Raw genomic sequence first — 19,270 nt, forward strand, 5'->3', positions numbered from 1 at the left:
TCAATTGGAACATCTGCCTGGTAGTTACTGATTCAACTGAAGGTTATCAGGGTTGTAGGGACAAAGCAAAAAAGAAAATTGAGCACGAATAGAATTCTCTTGTAGACTATTAAGCAGCTCAAATCATTGACCATATATACCTACAACTAGTTTGTAAAGTATTGAGTTTCAAGCACTCACCTCCACAAATACAACATAGATGAAGTAGAGACAGCCCATTTTCTGTGCGGTAATTTAAGTTGACTTTATTGAAGGCATCATCAGAGCTGAAAAAAAAGTTTTTCAGATGACTAAAAATTTCACCTTTTAATTTACTATTTTTCACTTGAAAACTTATGAAAGGGAAACCTGTTACTATAAATTCAGAAGTATGTCTTTTCTAGGATTTTGTGGCACCTAGAAAAAGAATTTTGAATATGCATCCATATGAAGAATACTTAAAGTCAAGAGAAAATAATATGAAAGTTAGAGAGATAAGTTTAAATTAAGGACTTAGTTTTGTGTTCTATGTATAATTTGAACTTTTCAAGGAAAGTTTATGAATTAAAATTTCTGTATAAGAGAAATAGAAAACAGACATTTGAAAGTAAACTCATTCACATTCAAAATTTCACATCGTATTTATGGAGAAAGTCAAGAAATTCCCTCCAAAAAGAAAAAAAAAGTAGCATTTGATAAGAGATTGGAGAGAAGAATATAATCCCAATGTTTTACAGATTCTGCCTGAAGCAAAGTTTCTTTGTACTCTGACAGGGTCAGATTTCACAGATAAAGGAGGTCTAAACTCTGATCCTTACTATGATACAATCCCTGGAGAGGAGTAGTGTTAGTGATTCAATTAGTAAAATCCTTGCCTTTGTCTGAACAAAGACCACTGCCCCAGGAGGGCCCTAGACAGCCAAAGGTAGTCTTGGAAAAGGAATGTAAAGCTAAAATTCTTGACCTCTTGAAGTTGTTGGTATTCCCAGGGCATTTTTCGGTAGAAATGAGATCATATCCTTGGCCTTCCAGGTCAATTTCAAGCAGCTTCCTGCCTATTTAAATCTCCAGCAGCTTTAGCGAGATAGCATCCTCTTTGGTGAGGGAGACTTCCATATCATTTGTAAAGTACTTACACTTGAAAGGTACTATAAATTCAGGACATTATCATCAAGGCACCCAGTTAAGCACTTCAAAAGCTACTGGAATATTTAAAATAGAAAAGAAAAGGTGCTATTTCCAGGGTGCTGCTAAAAACAGAAAATCTCTAAATCTAGAGACATTGAAGGATCTCAGTGAAAACTTTAATTAGCAATGGCAAGCCCAGTGGTTTGTTTTCATAGAATATTCTAGAATATCCCCATCCTCATAACCTTCTTGCTTTGCATGTTCAACTTCCCAGCTGCAAAGTCCACAGACATGCTTATTCATATTGAGAAATATACCTCAACTTGCTTTGGAATGCTATATGTAGAAGTACAATAAACTCAGAGTCATCTTTACAAATGTTAATAATAGAGCAAGGAGACAAGGATTTCAGGGAAAAATAGCTAAGAGTTTAACTCACTCCTATCTGTGCTTTCCCCCAGTTCAATGAATGATGCCAAAAAAATATTTCTGATGAAAATACTACTGTTTTAAATGTCTGTTTAAAATGAACCTAATTGTAAATGGTATACCTATTTTATGGTATGTGCAGGAACTTCACAAAATAACATGGTTCTTGGAAATGTGTGGCCTTTGCCTGAGCCAGGCTTCTTAACTCTTAAAGCCAATTGTATTATAGATGTCTTGCAGAAATTAAAATTAATAGGTAGTACTAAACAAAGTGCACTCAGCAGCCCAGACTTACAAGTGCATTCACAGAGGTCTTCTCTGTGGTTATGATTTCAAATAGTACACGTTTTCTGAAGAGCTGAACTCTGCTTTTAAACCTAGGTGGTTGGGATTTTTCTCTTAAAGTTTGTAGGAAATCAGTGTCCATAAATAAAAAGGGAAGGAAACTGTGACTAACCATTGAAGATGTTGATTGACAATGATTTAGAAACTCTCAGCTGCCCTGGCTTTTCTTTCCTGGTCCTTCCATTATCCAGCAATGAAAACACACAATAAGATCAAAAGACAGAAAACAAAGTATTCGGTGGGGAAGGAAAGGGAAGCCTTCTGTTAAATGTAAAGAAATATATAACCTTCAGCCTAAAAGAAGAACAGGGAAGGACGTATCTTTTGAGCTAACTATAATGAACTTAATGGCAAACGCAGAAAGAAGAAAAGGCTTGGGAGCTCCTCTGTAGCAATAAACCCTTGAGAAAATTAGTTTTTCAACGTATTTCTAATATTATACAGCAATATCTGCCATGTTTTGATGTTTTAAAAGTGGAAAATAATTTCAGCAGTGTAGGTAATCCTTAAAAGTTTGGGCCTTGTATTTATATGAGGATTGAAATCCTATCCTGCTTCTGCCTCTTAAGTAGTTTTTTTTCTCCCCTCCAATTTGGACAAGTTATTAAACCTCTTCAAGCTGTAATTTCTTCAGTTATGAAATGATTAAAATAATGCATAGAGATTATATTGTTGTGAAGAATACATGAGGTTAGGGCTTACTGTAGTACCTAGCACATATGTTATCAATAAATGGTTATTTTATTATTATTACTATTGTTAACAAGGTCACAGAGTGTACAACTTCCCCTGCATAGTCTAAATCTTGGGAGAATTTTAGCACAATTTTCAAACCAAGTTTGACCTTCCTCAATCTCTCACATTTGACAACCTGTAAAATTTCCTGATTTTGAGAATTCTATAGATGTATTTTATGCTCATGGTGACTCTCATTCAGGCTCCTAGAAAATGTCTGACCTTGTCTTCACATGCTTTTAAAAAGACTACCAACTTGGATGTTGTGACACATAGTACCTGTCAGTGACTCAGAGCAACTACTAGAATCACAATTTTGTAATGTAAATCCAGGGACATCATGGGAAGGCTACTTTCAACACTGGAGATATTAACTTAACAAAGGAGGAAAAAAGAGGGGATCTTAAAAATCCAAAGGGGGGGGAGAAACAGTTGCTCTGAAAGGAGCAACTGTTTTATGAGACGATAGACTCAATTGCTTTCTTATTCCGTGATGTAACTTTGATGATGTATTCAATCAGTCTGTCGCAACACCTACTAAACACCAACTTTGTGCTCCATCTCTGTTCTTAATAATCATCTTACCATGTTCTCAACAGTCTGCTTGATATAAAATTGCTCACTGTGTCCTGGATCCTTTAAGTGCATTAGTCCTGGAAAAATGCATGCTAGATAGAATTCTGCAATTGACCTCAGTATTAGTCCTGATTTCTCATGCCCCGATCAGCTTTGCAAAGAAAGTAAACACTGAATAAACAGAAAATATAAGATGATAAAGTTTATGGCTTTATTTAAAATAAGAATAACCCTAAATGAATAACTATTGTTTACATAAGTAAAATTGAAAGCATGAATTATATTAGTGACTTTTTGTTCAACAATCAATTCTTAACTCACTGAATCTTAAAGTAGACTTGACCATTCATACGTGACTCGATATACAGTCCTAAAGAGCTCCTTGCTCAAAACAATGCTATTGTCTGTTGTTTTTGTTCTTCTCTTGAATTATATCCTCCTTGAACTCATGCTTCTATTAATGGCAACAAAATGAATCAACTGAGAATAGGCTCCCACAATATTTGGCAGTCAAGTGCAATTTTAATAGTACAATTTTTATGTTAACTTTAATAACTGGAATGTAGTTTTTTAAGTGAGAGTTACTTTGGGGCTATATTTGAATCCTAATTCTTACTTCCCATTAACTTCTAGTCAAATGTTTCTGTTTTGAAACATGTAATCAAAATATTCAAGGTTTTAATGCAATCATTCCTAGGAGAGATATTTCATATTCTCTTCTTCTGCCTCTTCTAAAGGAACTGTGTATGTCAAATTCCCTGTCAATTGAACATCACTAATGTATTCTAATACCCTAAGCTCAATTTATTTTTTAATTTCCCCTTACATTTTTCATCACCTGCCATGCCATACTGTAACTTAACATATCCTAATGAGTTCATAGTGTTTGCTGAGGTATGGATGAAGTTCCTAATTAAAATGAAGTCACTATTATGAATATATTTCTAACAGTAAATTCTGTCTTTAATCATTAAAAATGGTAGTCTGGTACCCAAAGGTTACTTTCTTTCTTGTAGCATAATGAACTCTTTTCTTAGCCTTTATCTTTTATACAGAAAAGTATGCAGTTTTGTGATCCAATTAAATTTCTTTCTCATGACCTCATCCTTTCAAGAAAATATCTGACATGACCACAAATGGAAACTAATAAAAATGTAACATTTGAACAGTTGGCCAAAAATAACATACCAATGTCCAAAATATTCTGATAGGTAGACGCATTTTTTAAATTAATTCATTTGCTGAAATTTAGGGAAAGACCAAGAAGATAGAAAGAAGAAGAGGATTTGCTTTAGATCATCTAGTTTCCCAAATTGATAATTTAGTTTCAAATGGTTGATTGTAAATTCTTTTTTTGTGTGTGTTTTTGTTTTATTTAATTTCAAGATAGTTAACATATAGCGTATTATTAATTTCAGGAGTAGAATTTTGTGATTCATCAGTTGCATATAACACCCAGGTCTCATTACATCAAGTGTCCTTCTTAATGCCCATCACCCAATTACCCCATTCCCCCACCCACCTCTGCTCCAGCAATCGTCAGTTTGTTCTCTATAGTTGAGTCTCTTATTGTTTGTCTCCCTCTCTGCTTTTATCTTATTTTATTTTCCTTCCCTTCCCCTATGTTCATCTCTTTTGTTTCTTAAATTCCACAAACGAGTGAAATCATTTGGTATTTGTCTCTCTGACATTTCGCTTAGCATAATACATTCTAGTTCCATCCACAGCATTGCAAATGGCAAGATTTCATTCTTTTTTATGGCTGAGTAACATATTCATTCATCAGTCAATGGACATCTGGGCTCTTTCCATATTTTGGCTATTGTGGAAAGTGGTGCTATAAACATTGGGGTGCATGTGCCCCTTTGAATCACTGTTTTTGTATCTTTTGGATAAATACCTAGTAGTGCAATTGTTGGTTGTAGGGTAGCTCTATTTTTAACCTCTTGAGGAACTCCATATTGTTTTCCAGAGTGGCTGCACCAGTTGCATTCCCACCAACAGTGTAGGAGGGTTTCCCTTTCTCTGCATCCTTACCAACATGTGTTTCCCAAATTGTTAATTTTAGCCATTCTGACCGGTGTGAGGTGGTATCCCATAGGGGTTTTGATTTGTATTTCCTGCTGATAAGTGTTGTTCAGCATTTTTTTTATGTGTCTGTTAGTCATTTGTATGTATTCTTTGGAGAAATGTCTGTTCATATCTTCTGCCCATTTCTTGACAGGATTTTTTATTTTTGGGTATTGAGTTTGACAAGTTCATTATAGATTTTGGATACTAACCCTTTATTTAATATGTCATTTACAAATATCTTCTCCCCTTCCATTGGCTGCCTTTTAGTTTTATTCATTGTTTCCTTTGCTGTGCAAAAGCTTTTTCTCCTGATGAAGTCCCAATAGTTCTTTTTGTTTGTTTGTTTGTTTTACTTGCCTCCTGAGACGTGTCTAGAAAGAAGTCCTGTGGCCAGGATCAAAGAGGTTGTTGCCTGTGTTCTCCTCTAGGATTTTGATGGATTTCTGCCTTAAATTTAAGTCTTTCATCCATTTTGAATTAATTTTTTTGTGTGGTGTAAGAAAGTGGTCCAGTTTCATTCTTCTGCATGTGGATGTCCAGTTTTTCCAACACCATTTGTTGAAGACACTGTCTTTTTCCCACTGGATATTCTTTCCTGTTTTGTCAAAGATTAGTTGACCAGAGTTGAGAGTTAATTTCTGGGTTCTCTATTCTGTTCCATTGACCAATGTGTCTGTTTTTTTGCCAGTACCACATTGTCTTGATGATTACAGCTGTAAAATACAGCTTGAAGACCAGAATTGTGATGCCCTCAGGTTTGGTTTTCTTTTTCAACATTACTTTGGTTATTTGGGTTTTTTTCTGGTTCCATACAAATTTTAGAATTCTTTGTTCTAACTTTGGTTATTTGGGGTCTTTTCTGGTTTCATACAAATTTTAGAATTTTTTGTTCTAGCTCTGTGAAAAATGCTGGTGTTATTTTGATAGGGATTGCATTGAATGTGTAGATTACTTTGGGTAGTATAGACATTTTAAGAATATTTGTTCCAATCAACAAGCATGGAGTGTTTTCCCATTTTTTTGTTTCTTCCTCAATTTCTTTCATAACAGTTCTATAGTTTTCAGCATACAGATCTTTTACATCTTTGGTTAGGTTTGTTCCTAGGTATCTTATGGTTTTTGGTGCAATAGTAAATGGGATCAATTCATTGATTTCTCTTTCTGCTGCTTCATTGTTGGTGTATAGAAATGCAAAGGACTTCTGTGTGTTGATTTTATATCCTGTGACTTTGCTGAATTCCTGTATACGTTCTAGCAATTTTTTTGTTGGAGTCTTTTGCATTTTCCGCAGAGAGTATCATGTTATCTATGAAGAGTGAAAATTTGACTTCTACTTTACTGATTTCGATGCCTTTTATTTCTTTTTTGTTGTCTGATTGCTGAGGTGAGGATTTCCAGTACTAGGTTGAACAACAGTGGTGAGAGTGGATATCCCTGTTGTTTTCCTGACTTTAGGGGAAAAGCTCTCAATTTTTCCCCATTGAGATAATATTAGATATGGGTCTTTCATGTATGGTCTTTAGGAAGTTGAGGTATGTTCTCTCTATACCTACTTTGTTGAGGGTTATTATCAAGAAGGAATGCTGTATTTTGTCAAATGCTTTTTCTGCATCTATTGAGAGGATCATATGGTTCTTATCCTTTCTTTTATTAACGTGGTGTATCACACTGATTGATTTGAGGATGTTGAACCACCCTTGCAGCCCTTGAATAAATCCTTCTTGTTCATGGTGAATAATCCTTTTAATGTACCATTGGATCCAATTAGCTAGTATCTTGTTGAGAATTTTTGCATCTGTGTTCATCAGGGATGTTGGTCTGTAATTCTCCTTGTTAGGTTTTTACCTAGTTTTGGAATCAAGCTAATTCTGGCCTCATAAAATGAGTTTGGAAGTTTTCCTTCCATTTCTATTTTTTGGAAATTTCAGAAGAATAGGTATTAATTCTTTAAATGTCTGGTAGAATTCCCCTGGGAAGCTATCTGGCCCTGGACTTTTGTTTGTTGCGAGATTTTTGATTATTGACTCAATTTCTTTGCTGGTTATGGGTCTGTCAGATTTTCTATTTCTTCCTGTTTCCGTTTTGGTAACTTATATGTTTCTAGGAATTTATCCATTTCTTCCAGAGTGCCTAATTTGTTTGCCTATAAATGCTCATAATATTCTCTTACAATTGTTTGTATTTCTTCAGTGTTTGTTGTGATCTCTCCTCTTTCATTCATGATTTTATTTGGTTCCATTCTCTTTTCTTTTTGATAAGTCTGGATAGGGATTTAGCAATCTTCTTAATTATTTAATGAACTGGCTCCTAGTTTCATTGATCTGTTTTACTGTTTATTTGATTTCTATACCATTGATTTCTGCTCTAATCTACATTGTTTCCCCTCTCTGGATATAGGCTTCATTTACTGTTCTTTTTCCAGCTCCTTTAGGTGTAAGGTTAGGTTATGTATTTGACACTTTTCTTGCTTCTTGAGGAATGCCTATGTTGCTATATACTTCCCTCTTAACACCACCTTCTCTGCATCCCCAAAATTTTGAACTTTTGTGTTTTCATTTTCATTTTCTTCCATGAATTTTTTTAAAATTTCTTCTTTAATTTCCTCGTTGGCCCATTCATTCTTTTCTCTTTTTTTAAGATTTTATTTACTTATTTGAGAGAAAGAGCACTAGAGAGAGAGCAAGAGAGCACAAGCAGGGGGGACAGCAGATGGAGAGGGAGAAGCAGGATCCCCACTGAGCAGGGAGCCCCATTTCAGGGCTCCATCCCAGGACCCTGAGATCATGAACTGAGCTGAAGGCAGATGCTTAACTAGTTGACTGAGACACTCAGGAGTCCCCCATTCATTCTTTAGTGGGATATTCTTTAACCTCCTTTTATTTGTGGCCTTTCCAAATTTTTTCTTGTGGTTGACTTTGTTTCATAGCATTGTGGTCTGAAAATATGCATAATATGATCTCCATCTTTTTTATACCTGGTTGCATCCTGATTTGTGACCCAGTACATGATCTCTACTGGAGAATGTTCCATGTTCACTCAAAAAGAATTTGTATTCTGCTGCTTAAATGTTCTGAATATATTTATTAACTCCATCTGGTCTAGTGTGCCATTCAAAGCTCTTGTTTCTTTGTTGATCTTCTGCTTAGAAGATCTGTCCATTGCTATGAGTTGGGTGTTAAATTTCCCTACTACTATTGTATTGTTATCAATTAATTTCTTTAGGTTTGTTATTAATTGATTTATATATATGTGGCTGCTCCTAATTTAGGGGCATAAGTATTTACAGTTGTTAAATCTTCTTGTTGGATAGACCCTTTTATTATGATATAGTGTCCTTCTTCATCTCTTATTACAGTTTTTGTTTTAAAGTCTAGTTTGTCTGATATAAGGATGGCTACTCTGGCTTTCTTTTGATGTCCATTAGCATAAGAGATGGTTCTCCACCCCTCACTTTCAATCTGGAGGTGTCTTTGAGTCTAAAATGAGTCTTTTATAAGCAGCATAATGATGGGTCTTGTTTTTTCATTCATTCTGATAACCTGTCTTTTGTTGGAGCATTTAGTCCATTTACATTCAGAGTAATTATGGAAAGATATGAATTTAGTGCCATTGTATTACCTATAAAGTTGCTGTTCCTATAGATTGTCTCTGTTTCTTTCTAGTCTTTGTTACTTTTGTTCTCTCTTTCCACTCAAAGGGTCCCCTTTAATATTTCTTACAGGGCTGGTTTAGTGTTCACAAACTCCTTTAGTTTTTGTGTGTCTTGGAAACTTTTTTTTTTTTGTATGATTCTATTTATATGAGATACCTAGAATAGTCAAATTCATAGAGAAAGAAAGTAGAATGGTGGTTACCACAGGTTGAGGTGAAGGGAGATGGGAAGTTTTTGTTTTGCAGTATAGAGTTTTAGTTTTGCAAGGGGAAAACAATTATGCAGTTGGATGGTGGCGCTGGTTGAAAAACATACATGTAATTAATACCATGGAACTGTACATTGGTTGTGATAGTACATTTTATGTTCTATTTATTTTACTACAATTACACTTAATTATTAAAAAAGAAAATACTGCCTAAGGAATGCAGCCCCTGAGGGGGTCTCCAGAAAGTCACTTAAGATTATTTATAAAACAAGCAAGTCAAGGAATAGGTCACTTAGAAATGACAAATATAGGGGCACCTAGGTGGCTCAGTCATTAAGCGTCTGCCTTTGGCTCAGGTCATGATCCCAGGGTCCTAGGATCGAGTCCCGCATTGGGCTCCTTGGTCAGCAGAGAGTCTGCTTCTCCCTCTGTCTGCCGCTCCCTCTCTTTGTGCACTCTCCCTCTCTCTCTCTTGAACTCTCTCATCCCAGAGATCCTGTTCCTGGTCTTGTCTCTGTTCTGAGTCTTGAGCATCAGGTTCTCTTTTTCTCTGGACATGGAATCTGGATCTCTGATTTTGAAACCAAATTTGGACTCTTGACTCTGGAATGCCAATTTCTTTAGCAAGTTGCTCTCTGGTATCAATGCCAGGATAAGGGTTGTTCATAAATGCCCCGATGAGGGTGTGTAATTGTGAAGAAGTATAGCTGGTACGACACCGTCTGTCTTCTCTACTTTGAATCTCCTCTTCAGAGTGATCTTGGTCTTGACTTGATTCTAAGTCCTCATCGGGTTCTGATTTTTTCTGGCACTGGTGCCTAGCTCTTCGATTCTGAAACCAAATCTGGATTCTGGACTCATCAGTGTTGATTTCTAAAGCAAGTCTTTGTTTGGTAGCATAACCTGGGTAAGGATTTTGGTCAAATGCCTTGATGAGGATTTTCAATTGATCTTCTGTGAATTTTGTGCGGCTGCGTCTCTGATTCATTGTTATGGTCTTGTTTGGAGAGTTGTCTTGGGCCATGTTGGAAGAGAGTTCTGAAGTCTAAGGATCCTGTCTTGGAAACTTTTAATCTCCCCTTCTATTCTGAATGACAACCTTGCTGAATAAATTCTTGGCTATATATTTTTCCCACTTTAGATGTTGAATATATGATGCCAATCATTTCTGGCCTGCCAGGTATCTATGGACAGTGTTGTTGCTAGCCTTACGTGTCTACCCTTGTAGGTTAAGGATCTTTTCTCCCAAGTTGCTTTCAGGATTCTCTCTCTCTCTCTCTTTTTTTATATTTTGCTAGTTTCACTATAATATGTTGTAGTTTTGTTGATTTCACTATGTCTGTTTTTGTTGATTTTGAGGGGAGTTCTCTTGCCTCTTGGACTTGAATGCCTGTTTCCTTCCCCAGATTAGGGAAGTTCTCAGCTATAATTAATTCAAATAAACTTTCTGCCCCCCTTTCCCACTCTTCTTCTTCTGGGACTCCTATGATATGGATATTATTTTGCTTTATGGAATCACTGAGTTCCCTAAGTCTACCTTGGTGATGGTTTTCTTTCCCTTTTCTTTTCAGCTTCATTATTTTCCATAATTTCATCTTCTATAACACCTGTCCTCTCCTCTGCTTCTTCATTCCTTGTAGTGATTATATCCAGTCTGTTTTTCATCTCAGCTATAGCATTTTTTATTTCAGCCTGACCAGTTTTTAGGTCTTTTACCTCTGCAGCAAGGGTTATCTGGTGTCTTCAATGATTTTTTTTTAAAGACCAGCTAGAAGTTTTATAACTGTTGATCTAAATTCTTGTTTAGATATATTGCTTATATCTGCTTTGAGCAAGTCCCTGGCTGTGGTATCTTCCTGACTTTTCTTTTGGAGAGAATTCCTCTGTCTTTTCATTTTGGCTAATTTTCTATCTTTTGCGTGTTATGAAAGCTTCTTTGTTTCTTGCATCTCAGAGTAATGATAAAAATTTTTTTAAGGATTTTATTTATTTATTTATTTGACAGAGACATAGCAAGAGAGGGAACACAAGCAGGGGGAGTGGGAGAGGGAGAAGCAGGCTTCCCGCTGATCAGGGAGCCAGATGTGGGTCTCGATCCCAGGTCCTGACCTGAGCCGAGGGCAGACGCTTAACAGCTGAGCCACTCAGGTGCCCCGGAGTAATGATATATTAAAAAGAGGTCATACTTTCTCCAGGGCCTGGCACTTTGGGAAGTGTTTCTGGTGTATGCTGTGTGCATTCTGCTATTGTGTTCTGGCTTTTTTTAAAAATTAATTTATTTATTTGACAGAGAGAGAGAGAGCACAAGCAGGGGGAGCGGCAGGCAGAGGGAGAAGCAGGCCCCTGCTGAGCAAGGAGCCTGATGTGGGGCTCAATCCCAGGACCCTGGGATCATGACCTGAGCCAAAGGCAGATGCTTAACCCACTGAGCCACCCAGGCGGCCCTAAAAAGAAAAAAAAAGAAAAGAAAGAAGCCTGATCCAAAAAAGAAAAACAAAAACAAAAACCAAAAAAAAATTGTAGGTCTGATTGGAGTAAAAAAAAAAAAAGTAAAAGGAAAAAAAAAAAAAAATATATATATATATATATATATAGCCTGGTCTTATTTCCAGCAGAACTGAAGGGGACGCTGTGAGGCACTGTATACTCAGTACACTTGGTGCATGTGGTGTGCTGCCTGAGTTGCTCTTCTCCAGGAGACGCCTACTGCGCTGGCTCAGTTAGTCCCTTCCTCAATTAAAAAAAAAAAAAAAAAGGAAAAAAAAAAGCACTTTCCAAGCACAGGGTGGGTGGGGTTTGATGAAAGCCGCTCCCACCTGCCCTAGGGGACTCTGTGTTGTTCTCTGCTGCCAGGCTGTGGTGGTAGTGGGGGTAAAATGGCAACATCCCACTCTCTCCTTTTGGTTGGGGGCTCTCACACCCCCTGCTGTTCAGGAAGTCCTCACGGAAACGTGAGGGCCATCAGCATGCATGGCGCCCAGCTATTCTGCTGGCGCCGCTGGGATACAAAAGTCCAAATCTTAAAGTAGTGGCACCACTCTGGTCTGCTTCCTCTTCTGGATTAGAGGCTTGCGGCTCTCTGACTAGTGCTCTTTTTCCCAAAAAAAGTTCCCCACCTGTGCAGTGTGCGGATTCTATGTTTTGGCAACATGAAAAGCAGCAACCAGGTTATCCAGCCTCTGTGCACACTTTTGTTTGCTGCCGATGAAAGGCCATTTGCTGGTGCCTGCAGTGTCTTTTGTCCTTGGAGAGGATATATACCCTCTTCCAAATGTACTCCAGGAACGGGAGCAATCTCTCCCAGTGCGACCTCTGAGATCCCTACTCCGCTTTGTGCATGCTCCTGGGCCAGAGCTGTTCTTCTCTCCAGGAGCACAAGCTACAGCTACTCTCCGCAAAAGTCATACACTTCCAAAAGCTCAGAATCTGAGCTATATTCACTGTTTGCAAAAAACCTGCACCACCCAGGTCCCCCAACTCCCCAGGCTGTGGTCTGAGAGGTTTTCTTCTTGTGCAAACCCAAAGCCACACTCTCTCAACCCCTCTCGACCTCTGTCCCCTTTCTCTCCTGTGGAAAGGGTTCCCTCCGTCTGCAGCATGGCAGTTTTCCTCTTCCCCAGTTCACTTCCACACACCCTGCACCTGCCATGTTGTCTTCCTCCAATCGTAGAAATCCTCCTAAAAATCCTCAGATCTATTTCCTGGGTGTTCCAAGTGATCTGACCTCAATACAGCTGTATTCAAGAGAGGAGGAAAGCCCCTAGTTCCCCCACTTCTCTACCATCTTAACTCCTCCCCCTTGTAACTTCTTAGGTAGTTCTTGTGGCTGTTTCTGATTCCTGTCCCACCAAACAACAGAAACAAAAAAACCATCAATAAGATCTATTCCCAAGGTATATCCCCAGGAAATACCCAGAAATGTATTTGTCCAATATCATACAGATCCAATCAGGAAAACTAACAACATGAAGTATATTTATTCATTCATTATACAATAAATAATTGCTGAAATATGTTGGCCGATAGAGCAAGAATAGCTAAGGATGATAAAATTGAGACAATAATAATTTATTGTGAGGCTTAGATCTTGTAAGAGTTTTATAAACATTAGCTATAATAATTATTTTTAATAAAGCACTGATATTGATTATTATATTGATTATTTTAACAATTTTATAATTTTGCCTTGCATTTGAGAAGGGAGATCAGAAGCAGAAAGGGAAGACAGAGGCAGTATGGGATGGGAGGGAAGAATAGAGGAGAGGTAGTGAGAGCTAGTGAGGTAGCAAGCTAGAGGGAGAGAGAGACTGAAAGACAGAGAGATTGAGATCAAGCTGCTTCATAAGGTTTTCACAAGCTATTATTGTACAATTATTATTCATAACTGGTTTTACCTAGACAAGCAAGAAAAGAAATAAAAAGGTAGGCAGTCTTGGGGCAATGTGAATTGTCTTTCTGTTGCTGTGGTGGTTTGTTTTGGTTTCATTGCTAATTAGCACAATGCACTAACCAAACATGCCAAATAATACTTTCACACTATTTTAATTTTATAAGATGACATGTCCCCCCTCAATATTCTACTTCTCAACTTGATGCAGAATTTCACTATTTTAGATAAGGTCAGCCTGCCATGTTTCTGGAGCTATTCATTTTATAATAGCTAAATTCCATAATTGGTTATGGCTTTGAAAAAGTAGAATTTTGGAAGATATTTCATTTGGAGGATAGGTATGGTGGACTGCAGCTGCGCCCAGAGGAACTTTTCAGGGAGAAAATGAGCAGGAAGGGCATATATACTTTTTCTCTCTTCCCTCCCCCTCTGTACATTTTTAGCATGCAAATATTATAACTGCTTGCCCATGAAACAGAGCATTCTTCTATTTTAGTTTATTCATTAAACCTAATCAATCTCAAAGTGGAATATTATTATCAACTCAATGACAAAATAAGATTTAAAATGAGAAAAAAAATAGGGTTATTTTGATTATTGCTGAAATAGCATGGCATTGAAACAATATAACTTCTCTGGAACCTCCTCAGTGATGTCAAATTTCATATTGCAGATTAAGAAGATAAAGAGTAGCTCTGACAATTAAATTAGCACAATACAGTTCTAAAATTTCTAATGACTTAAAAACATATTGAAACAAAATAATTTAATCAAAAAGCTTTTAAAAGTTACATGTGGAGGGCCATCATGTGAGTGGTGTTCAAAGATCGTGGCTGAGGTACATGTTTCACCAGGGGTAGGGGTGGGGGACTAAAATATAGTCTTCTACTCCCACCCCCAGGGGTAGTTCTAATACACAGGATATAGCAAAATTGTGGAGTGGTATAGGGAAAATAAAAATATTTCGAAGATAATTTGAAGATATTTCGAAGATAATTTGTTCCCCCCTCCCAGGTTGAGAACAAAGATCATGAAGATTACACATTTTGAAATTAAATACAAGTGGATACAATCCCAGTACAATCATACAATTGTTTATCCTTTTTCAAGCCAATTTAATCTGATTGCCTCATTTTCTTTAAGTATAAAATGGCAATTGCAACAAATGCCTACCTCAGAAGTTGTTAACATAAACAATGATGATTAGTTTTTAACTAAAATTTTTGAGCATTTACCATGTGCCAATCATTGTGCTAAAGCACTTTACATATATACAGTTAGGATTGTATGAGCTAATGAAAATTAAAATATCTAGTAGCATGACTAAAATATGGTAGGCACTAAGTTGTTAGTTTTTTTCCTTTCAAGTGCTATACTAATAGGTATTACAAATAAACACAAATATAAATAAATCTAAATAAGACAAAGAAGCTGCCTTTAGTGAACACATATACTAGTGGTTAGAAAGAATTGTAAATGGATAAAGACAACACCATGTAGTAAGTGCTATTATATTGATAAACAAAAAGATTAGAGAAAGCACAGAGGAGGAAATACAGACAATGGTATTCCAATGTACCACTTCTGTCTTTCCTTCTTCTGCCTTCTCTTTTTCTTCATCTCTTCCTATCTTCCATCTGTTATCTCAACAAATGTCCAAAGTTACGAGTGAATGCAACTTTATTGTGGAAGATGAGAAAACATTCCAATTCCCTTCCCCTTCATTACTCTACCAAGCTTTTATCCCAAAGCTGCTATAAATTGGCATAAGAAACATAACGGTTTAGTTCCGTTTATCTTTTTAAAATTTAGTACCATCTCCCTGTATGCTGTATTGTGGGTGAAAGTTATACCAGGAGATTATGTATGTGAGCTAACAGAAGCCTTGGCACAAAATGGTGTGGAAAATCTCTTTTAATTAATGGATTTATTATCTACCTTGAATGCCATAAAGAAAGTACTCATACATTTTTACTTTTGAAAACATATTAAGACATTTAATATTTTCATATTAAAACATTTAACCCTAACTTTCTTACTTTCTAACTTTTTAATAAACTATTTGTTACTTACACTAGATAATAAAGTCTTCAGTCTTTCTAACTGCCCTTATTTATCCAACCATAATAGAAACCTCCAATTATTCCATGCCTACTGTGTGTTAGGCCCTCAACTCAATATTTAATTGACATCATTTTGCAAATATCCTGTGAGGTCATTATTATTAACCTCATTTTACAAATGGAAACGAGGCTCAATGAGATTAAATAATATATCCAAGGATACATAGTTTGTAAATAAAAGAAACTGGGTTTAAAACTATTTTTGTATCACTGTAAAACTGTTATGCTGACTGACATAACTTTCTTATTCAACTAGATAAAAAGGTCAAGACATTAGTTTTTCTTGACTTCTCTAGACTTTCCATGGTACTCATCCATTCTTGCCTATATATCTTTACTTAACTATGCCTTTTATCTGGAATGCTTTTTAAAATGGATGAATAAATAAAGACCCCCAAATCTTTTTTTGTGTTTGAAACCATTTTATTTTTCTTTCCATTTGGCACTTGTCATAGACTGTCTTTTGTGAGTTATTTATATATGTTTTCCCCCTAAATCAGATTATGAACTCCTGGAGCAGGAAGCAGGGTGTAATAGGAAGACCTTTCTCTATAGAGTCAGCTGGTCTTGCTACAAATTAGAGTTCTGGCACTTACTGAAAATATGATCTTGATAAGATACTATGTCTCTAGTCCTCAGTTTATCACCCATCAGAATTCATATTTATCACACAGAGTCATGGTGAGAATTACCTAATGTCTTGTATTTGATGTGGCTCGAATAACAACTTGAATATAGTTGGCACAATAAATTCTGAACTATATTGTCCTTGACACTGTTTCCTGCCTCTCACCCCAATACTAATTAGTAAAAAGGAGGTCACATTTATTCATATAGTGGAAATGTAGGAAAAGTCAGCTATAGAAAGAGCTGTAAAAATAACGGTCTGTTGTTGAGTATGAGAGAAGACCTACATCCCAAGCCCATTGTTAAGCTTAATCCTTAAAAGGGTATGTCTATTTAAATTAGCCTTGACTTATTTGCACAGTACTTCTTAAATTAAAAAAATAAATTAATAAATGAGGTTTTGACTTTATGAAGTTGAGGAAAATCTCTCTAGTTTAACCACATTTCATTCAGTATATTTATCTGAGTCAATAAGAGCTAGAGGATTTATGATTAAGTTTTATATTTGTATCTTTTTTCCAACAAAATAAATATATATGTATAAATCTATTATATCAGTGCCAGTCAAATCTCTTACAGGAATTTGAAATGTTTTCCCATAACTGATCATGTTCAAGTACTTGCAAAAGTCAGCCCAGGGTATCTCATCACTAGTATCAAAGCTGATTTATCATTTTGGGCCAAATTAACACAGAGAATCAACTATTTCCTAAATTATAAATTAATCACTTGAAAAAAGCCTTATTAACCCACTGACAATTTCATATAAACTATATTATACATGGATAACTTTAATTGCCAGTTATGTGAACCTTGTATACTATAGCTGAAAGTTTTTGTGAAAAATATGTCATTTGGTTATTGTTTCACACCTGTTTTCCAAGTAAAATAGAGGAAATTCTTTGTCACGAGTACATTAGATGAATAATGCAGGTAAAAGTCAACATGGCTAATTGGCCTACATGGGACTTTTCCTCGGTCAGACAGTTAACTTAAACTGACCCTCCAAAATGCATCTAGTTTCTCAATGCCAGATTCAATTTCTCCAGAGGTTGCTTGTGTGTATTTTGTGAACATTTTGTGTCTTCCAAGGTTGTGACTATGCCAGATTATTTTTCTCTTGTTATCATGATACAAAACCCACTGAAGGCTTAAAGTCAGTATTACACAGTGTTATATGCTTGTTCAGGGGCAGAATGATACTCAGTTCCATTAAGGGACAGCCTTTAAATGTCGAGAGACCAGAAGGTTTGTTAAAATTGGACTTACCCTAATAGTTCAAAAGGAACAACATGGCCAATATTCTACCACCATTCAGGAAGAGAAATCTTGCTTTTTGTTGCTGGCATGGCTTACAAGAAAGACCTAATTCCAGGGAAGATTACTCAGATCAGCAACCGCTTGTATTCAAAAGTCAGCCCTTATTTGACTCTCTTCTTAGACGTAAGCAATGGGAGCATGCAAGTCATTTTTTAAGGAGATAAGATATTTGCATTTTAGGGGCTATATGAGTGGTCAAGAAGGGGTAACCTTATATTTTAAGGCTTAACATGCCTGGTAACATCCGAGATTCTATGGGTTGTGTTTTTAAATATAGATGTATCTAAAAACAAGATAATTAATAAAGATACATATAACAAGAACTAATAACTCTGAGAACTTTACCTAAATATGTGCCTTAGTTCTGCAAGTTCTTTTTCTTTGATCCGCAGGTCATCTTCTAATCTTTCTATTATAATAACATAAGATTCACTGACTTTCTTCTTCCATTCATCTAGTAAAGAAAAACAAATAGGACTGATTCATAGCTGCTTTGCAAACTGTAGACACAGATCATAACATACAAGTAATTAAAACTCAGGTTTTTATTCTACATTCTACAATACTGAATTTAAATTACTGATTGTAAGCTTAAAATACAGATGTTTATATCTAAAATGCAATCATATTGAATTGTAGTAATTAAGAACCTATTTGATATTGGATAATATATTTACATAAAGGAATGTATTTGACTTATTTCATTTGATTTTATTGCATTTTAATTACATCAATCTCTAGTTCCTAGACAAAAGTTTTTAGGTTTCAAATACTAGATTTTTAAGATATAATTCTAAAATCTCTATATTCAGCAGTATTCCTAGGAACATTTTACCTAACAACGAATATACTTTTGTAAGAAATTTTCTGTTTTCTCTAAAAATCTTTCAGAGAAAAATAATTTGAGTTCAGATAATCTTCTCAACAGTTTCATATAATACATTGTCATATCCTCCATGTAAAAATTAACAGATACTCCAATGATGTGTTAATTATCTATAACTACTATTGAACCATGTTATATTTAAGGATATAAGAATAATTACCCGTGCAAGTTTGGGTTGGTCTAGATTTATAATTTCCCATTTGTTAGAAGTTTCTTCTTTTCCACAGTGCAGTTCCTCAGGTTACAAGATTCCAAGTTCAAGTGCAATGACAGTCCAGTTGAAAAATATTTTGATAGTCTGGCTAAAAATAAGCTGACTGCCAAATGGAATGTCATGCAACAATGACAAAGAACAAAACACTTTGTGCTTTCAAGGGTGAAATCATAAAGGGAACTAATCAGTCTGTTTAAAAACAGCTGTATCAAAAATAAATAGTAAATGTTTCAATAGGATTATTTACCTTCATCAACTGATTATCTACCCATGCATAGCTTCATGGGCCATTTCTTTAATAGGTAAATCTAGAAAGTGGTTCAGTTACACCTGAGGTTCACAAACAGCTATTAAAACTATCTAGAGCTTCTTTCTAATCATTTTCCCCTGAGTTAAAGTAATGCCCGTTGGAAAAGAGTGACTGGTGATAGAATTCATCTCTTTATATAAATAATGGGAACCCACATCCTATGACATGCTACTAATAGAAATAAATGTAAGTTTTGCCTATATTAGAAGTACAAAATTATAAGAAGAAATTCTCAACATAGACTATGATTAAATTTTACCATGTGTTGATTATGT

General features: G+C 35.8%; 2 protein-coding genes across 8 annotated transcripts in view; both read right to left on the bottom strand.

The window, feature by feature from the left end:
* The window catches only part of TNNI3K (TNNI3 interacting kinase), a 312,765-nt gene extending 293,761 nt beyond the window's left edge, over positions 1–19,004 (bottom strand). For 3 of the 7 annotated variants that reach the window (XM_073896522.1, XM_073896521.1, XM_073896523.1), the window contains exons 1-3: positions 18,632–19,003; positions 17,931–18,039; positions 181–266 (exon numbers count right to left, since the gene is read on the bottom strand). In XM_073896522.1, the coding sequence (XP_073752623.1) occupies positions 181–266; positions 17,931–18,039; positions 18,632–18,671 (235 nt within the window). In that variant the 5' untranslated portion in view covers positions 18,672–19,003. Of the gene's footprint in view, positions 1–180; positions 267–17,930; positions 18,040–18,631 lie in introns of all 7 variants that reach the window. The other 4 variants (XM_073896520.1, XM_073896524.1, XR_012379408.1 and 1 more) reach the window with 3 other exon arrangements.
* On the bottom strand, positions 544–10,149 carry LOC112823987 (double homeobox protein A-like). Its single transcript, XM_073896813.1, has 2 exons — positions 9,604–10,149; positions 544–552 (listed from the first exon to the last, which is right to left on the bottom strand). The coding sequence occupies exons 1-2, from the start codon at positions 10,147–10,149 to the stop codon at positions 544–546; spliced, it is 555 nt and encodes a 184-aa protein (XP_073752914.1).
* Positions 19,005–19,270: the final 266 nt, after the last annotated feature.

Source organism: Callorhinus ursinus, unplaced genomic scaffold, assembly GCF_003265705.2.
Source record: "Callorhinus ursinus isolate GAN/ISIS: 27379988/994484 unplaced genomic scaffold, GSC_fseal_2.0 scaffold9, whole genome shotgun sequence".
NCBI classification, from domain to species: domain Eukaryota; kingdom Metazoa; phylum Chordata; class Mammalia; order Carnivora; family Otariidae; genus Callorhinus; species Callorhinus ursinus.

Excerpts from the sequence above, each read along its gene's own strand:
- LOC112823987 (XM_073896813.1), bottom strand. The coding sequence starts at position 10,149 with ATGGCCCAAGACAACTCTCCAAACAAGACCATAACAATGAATCAGAGA.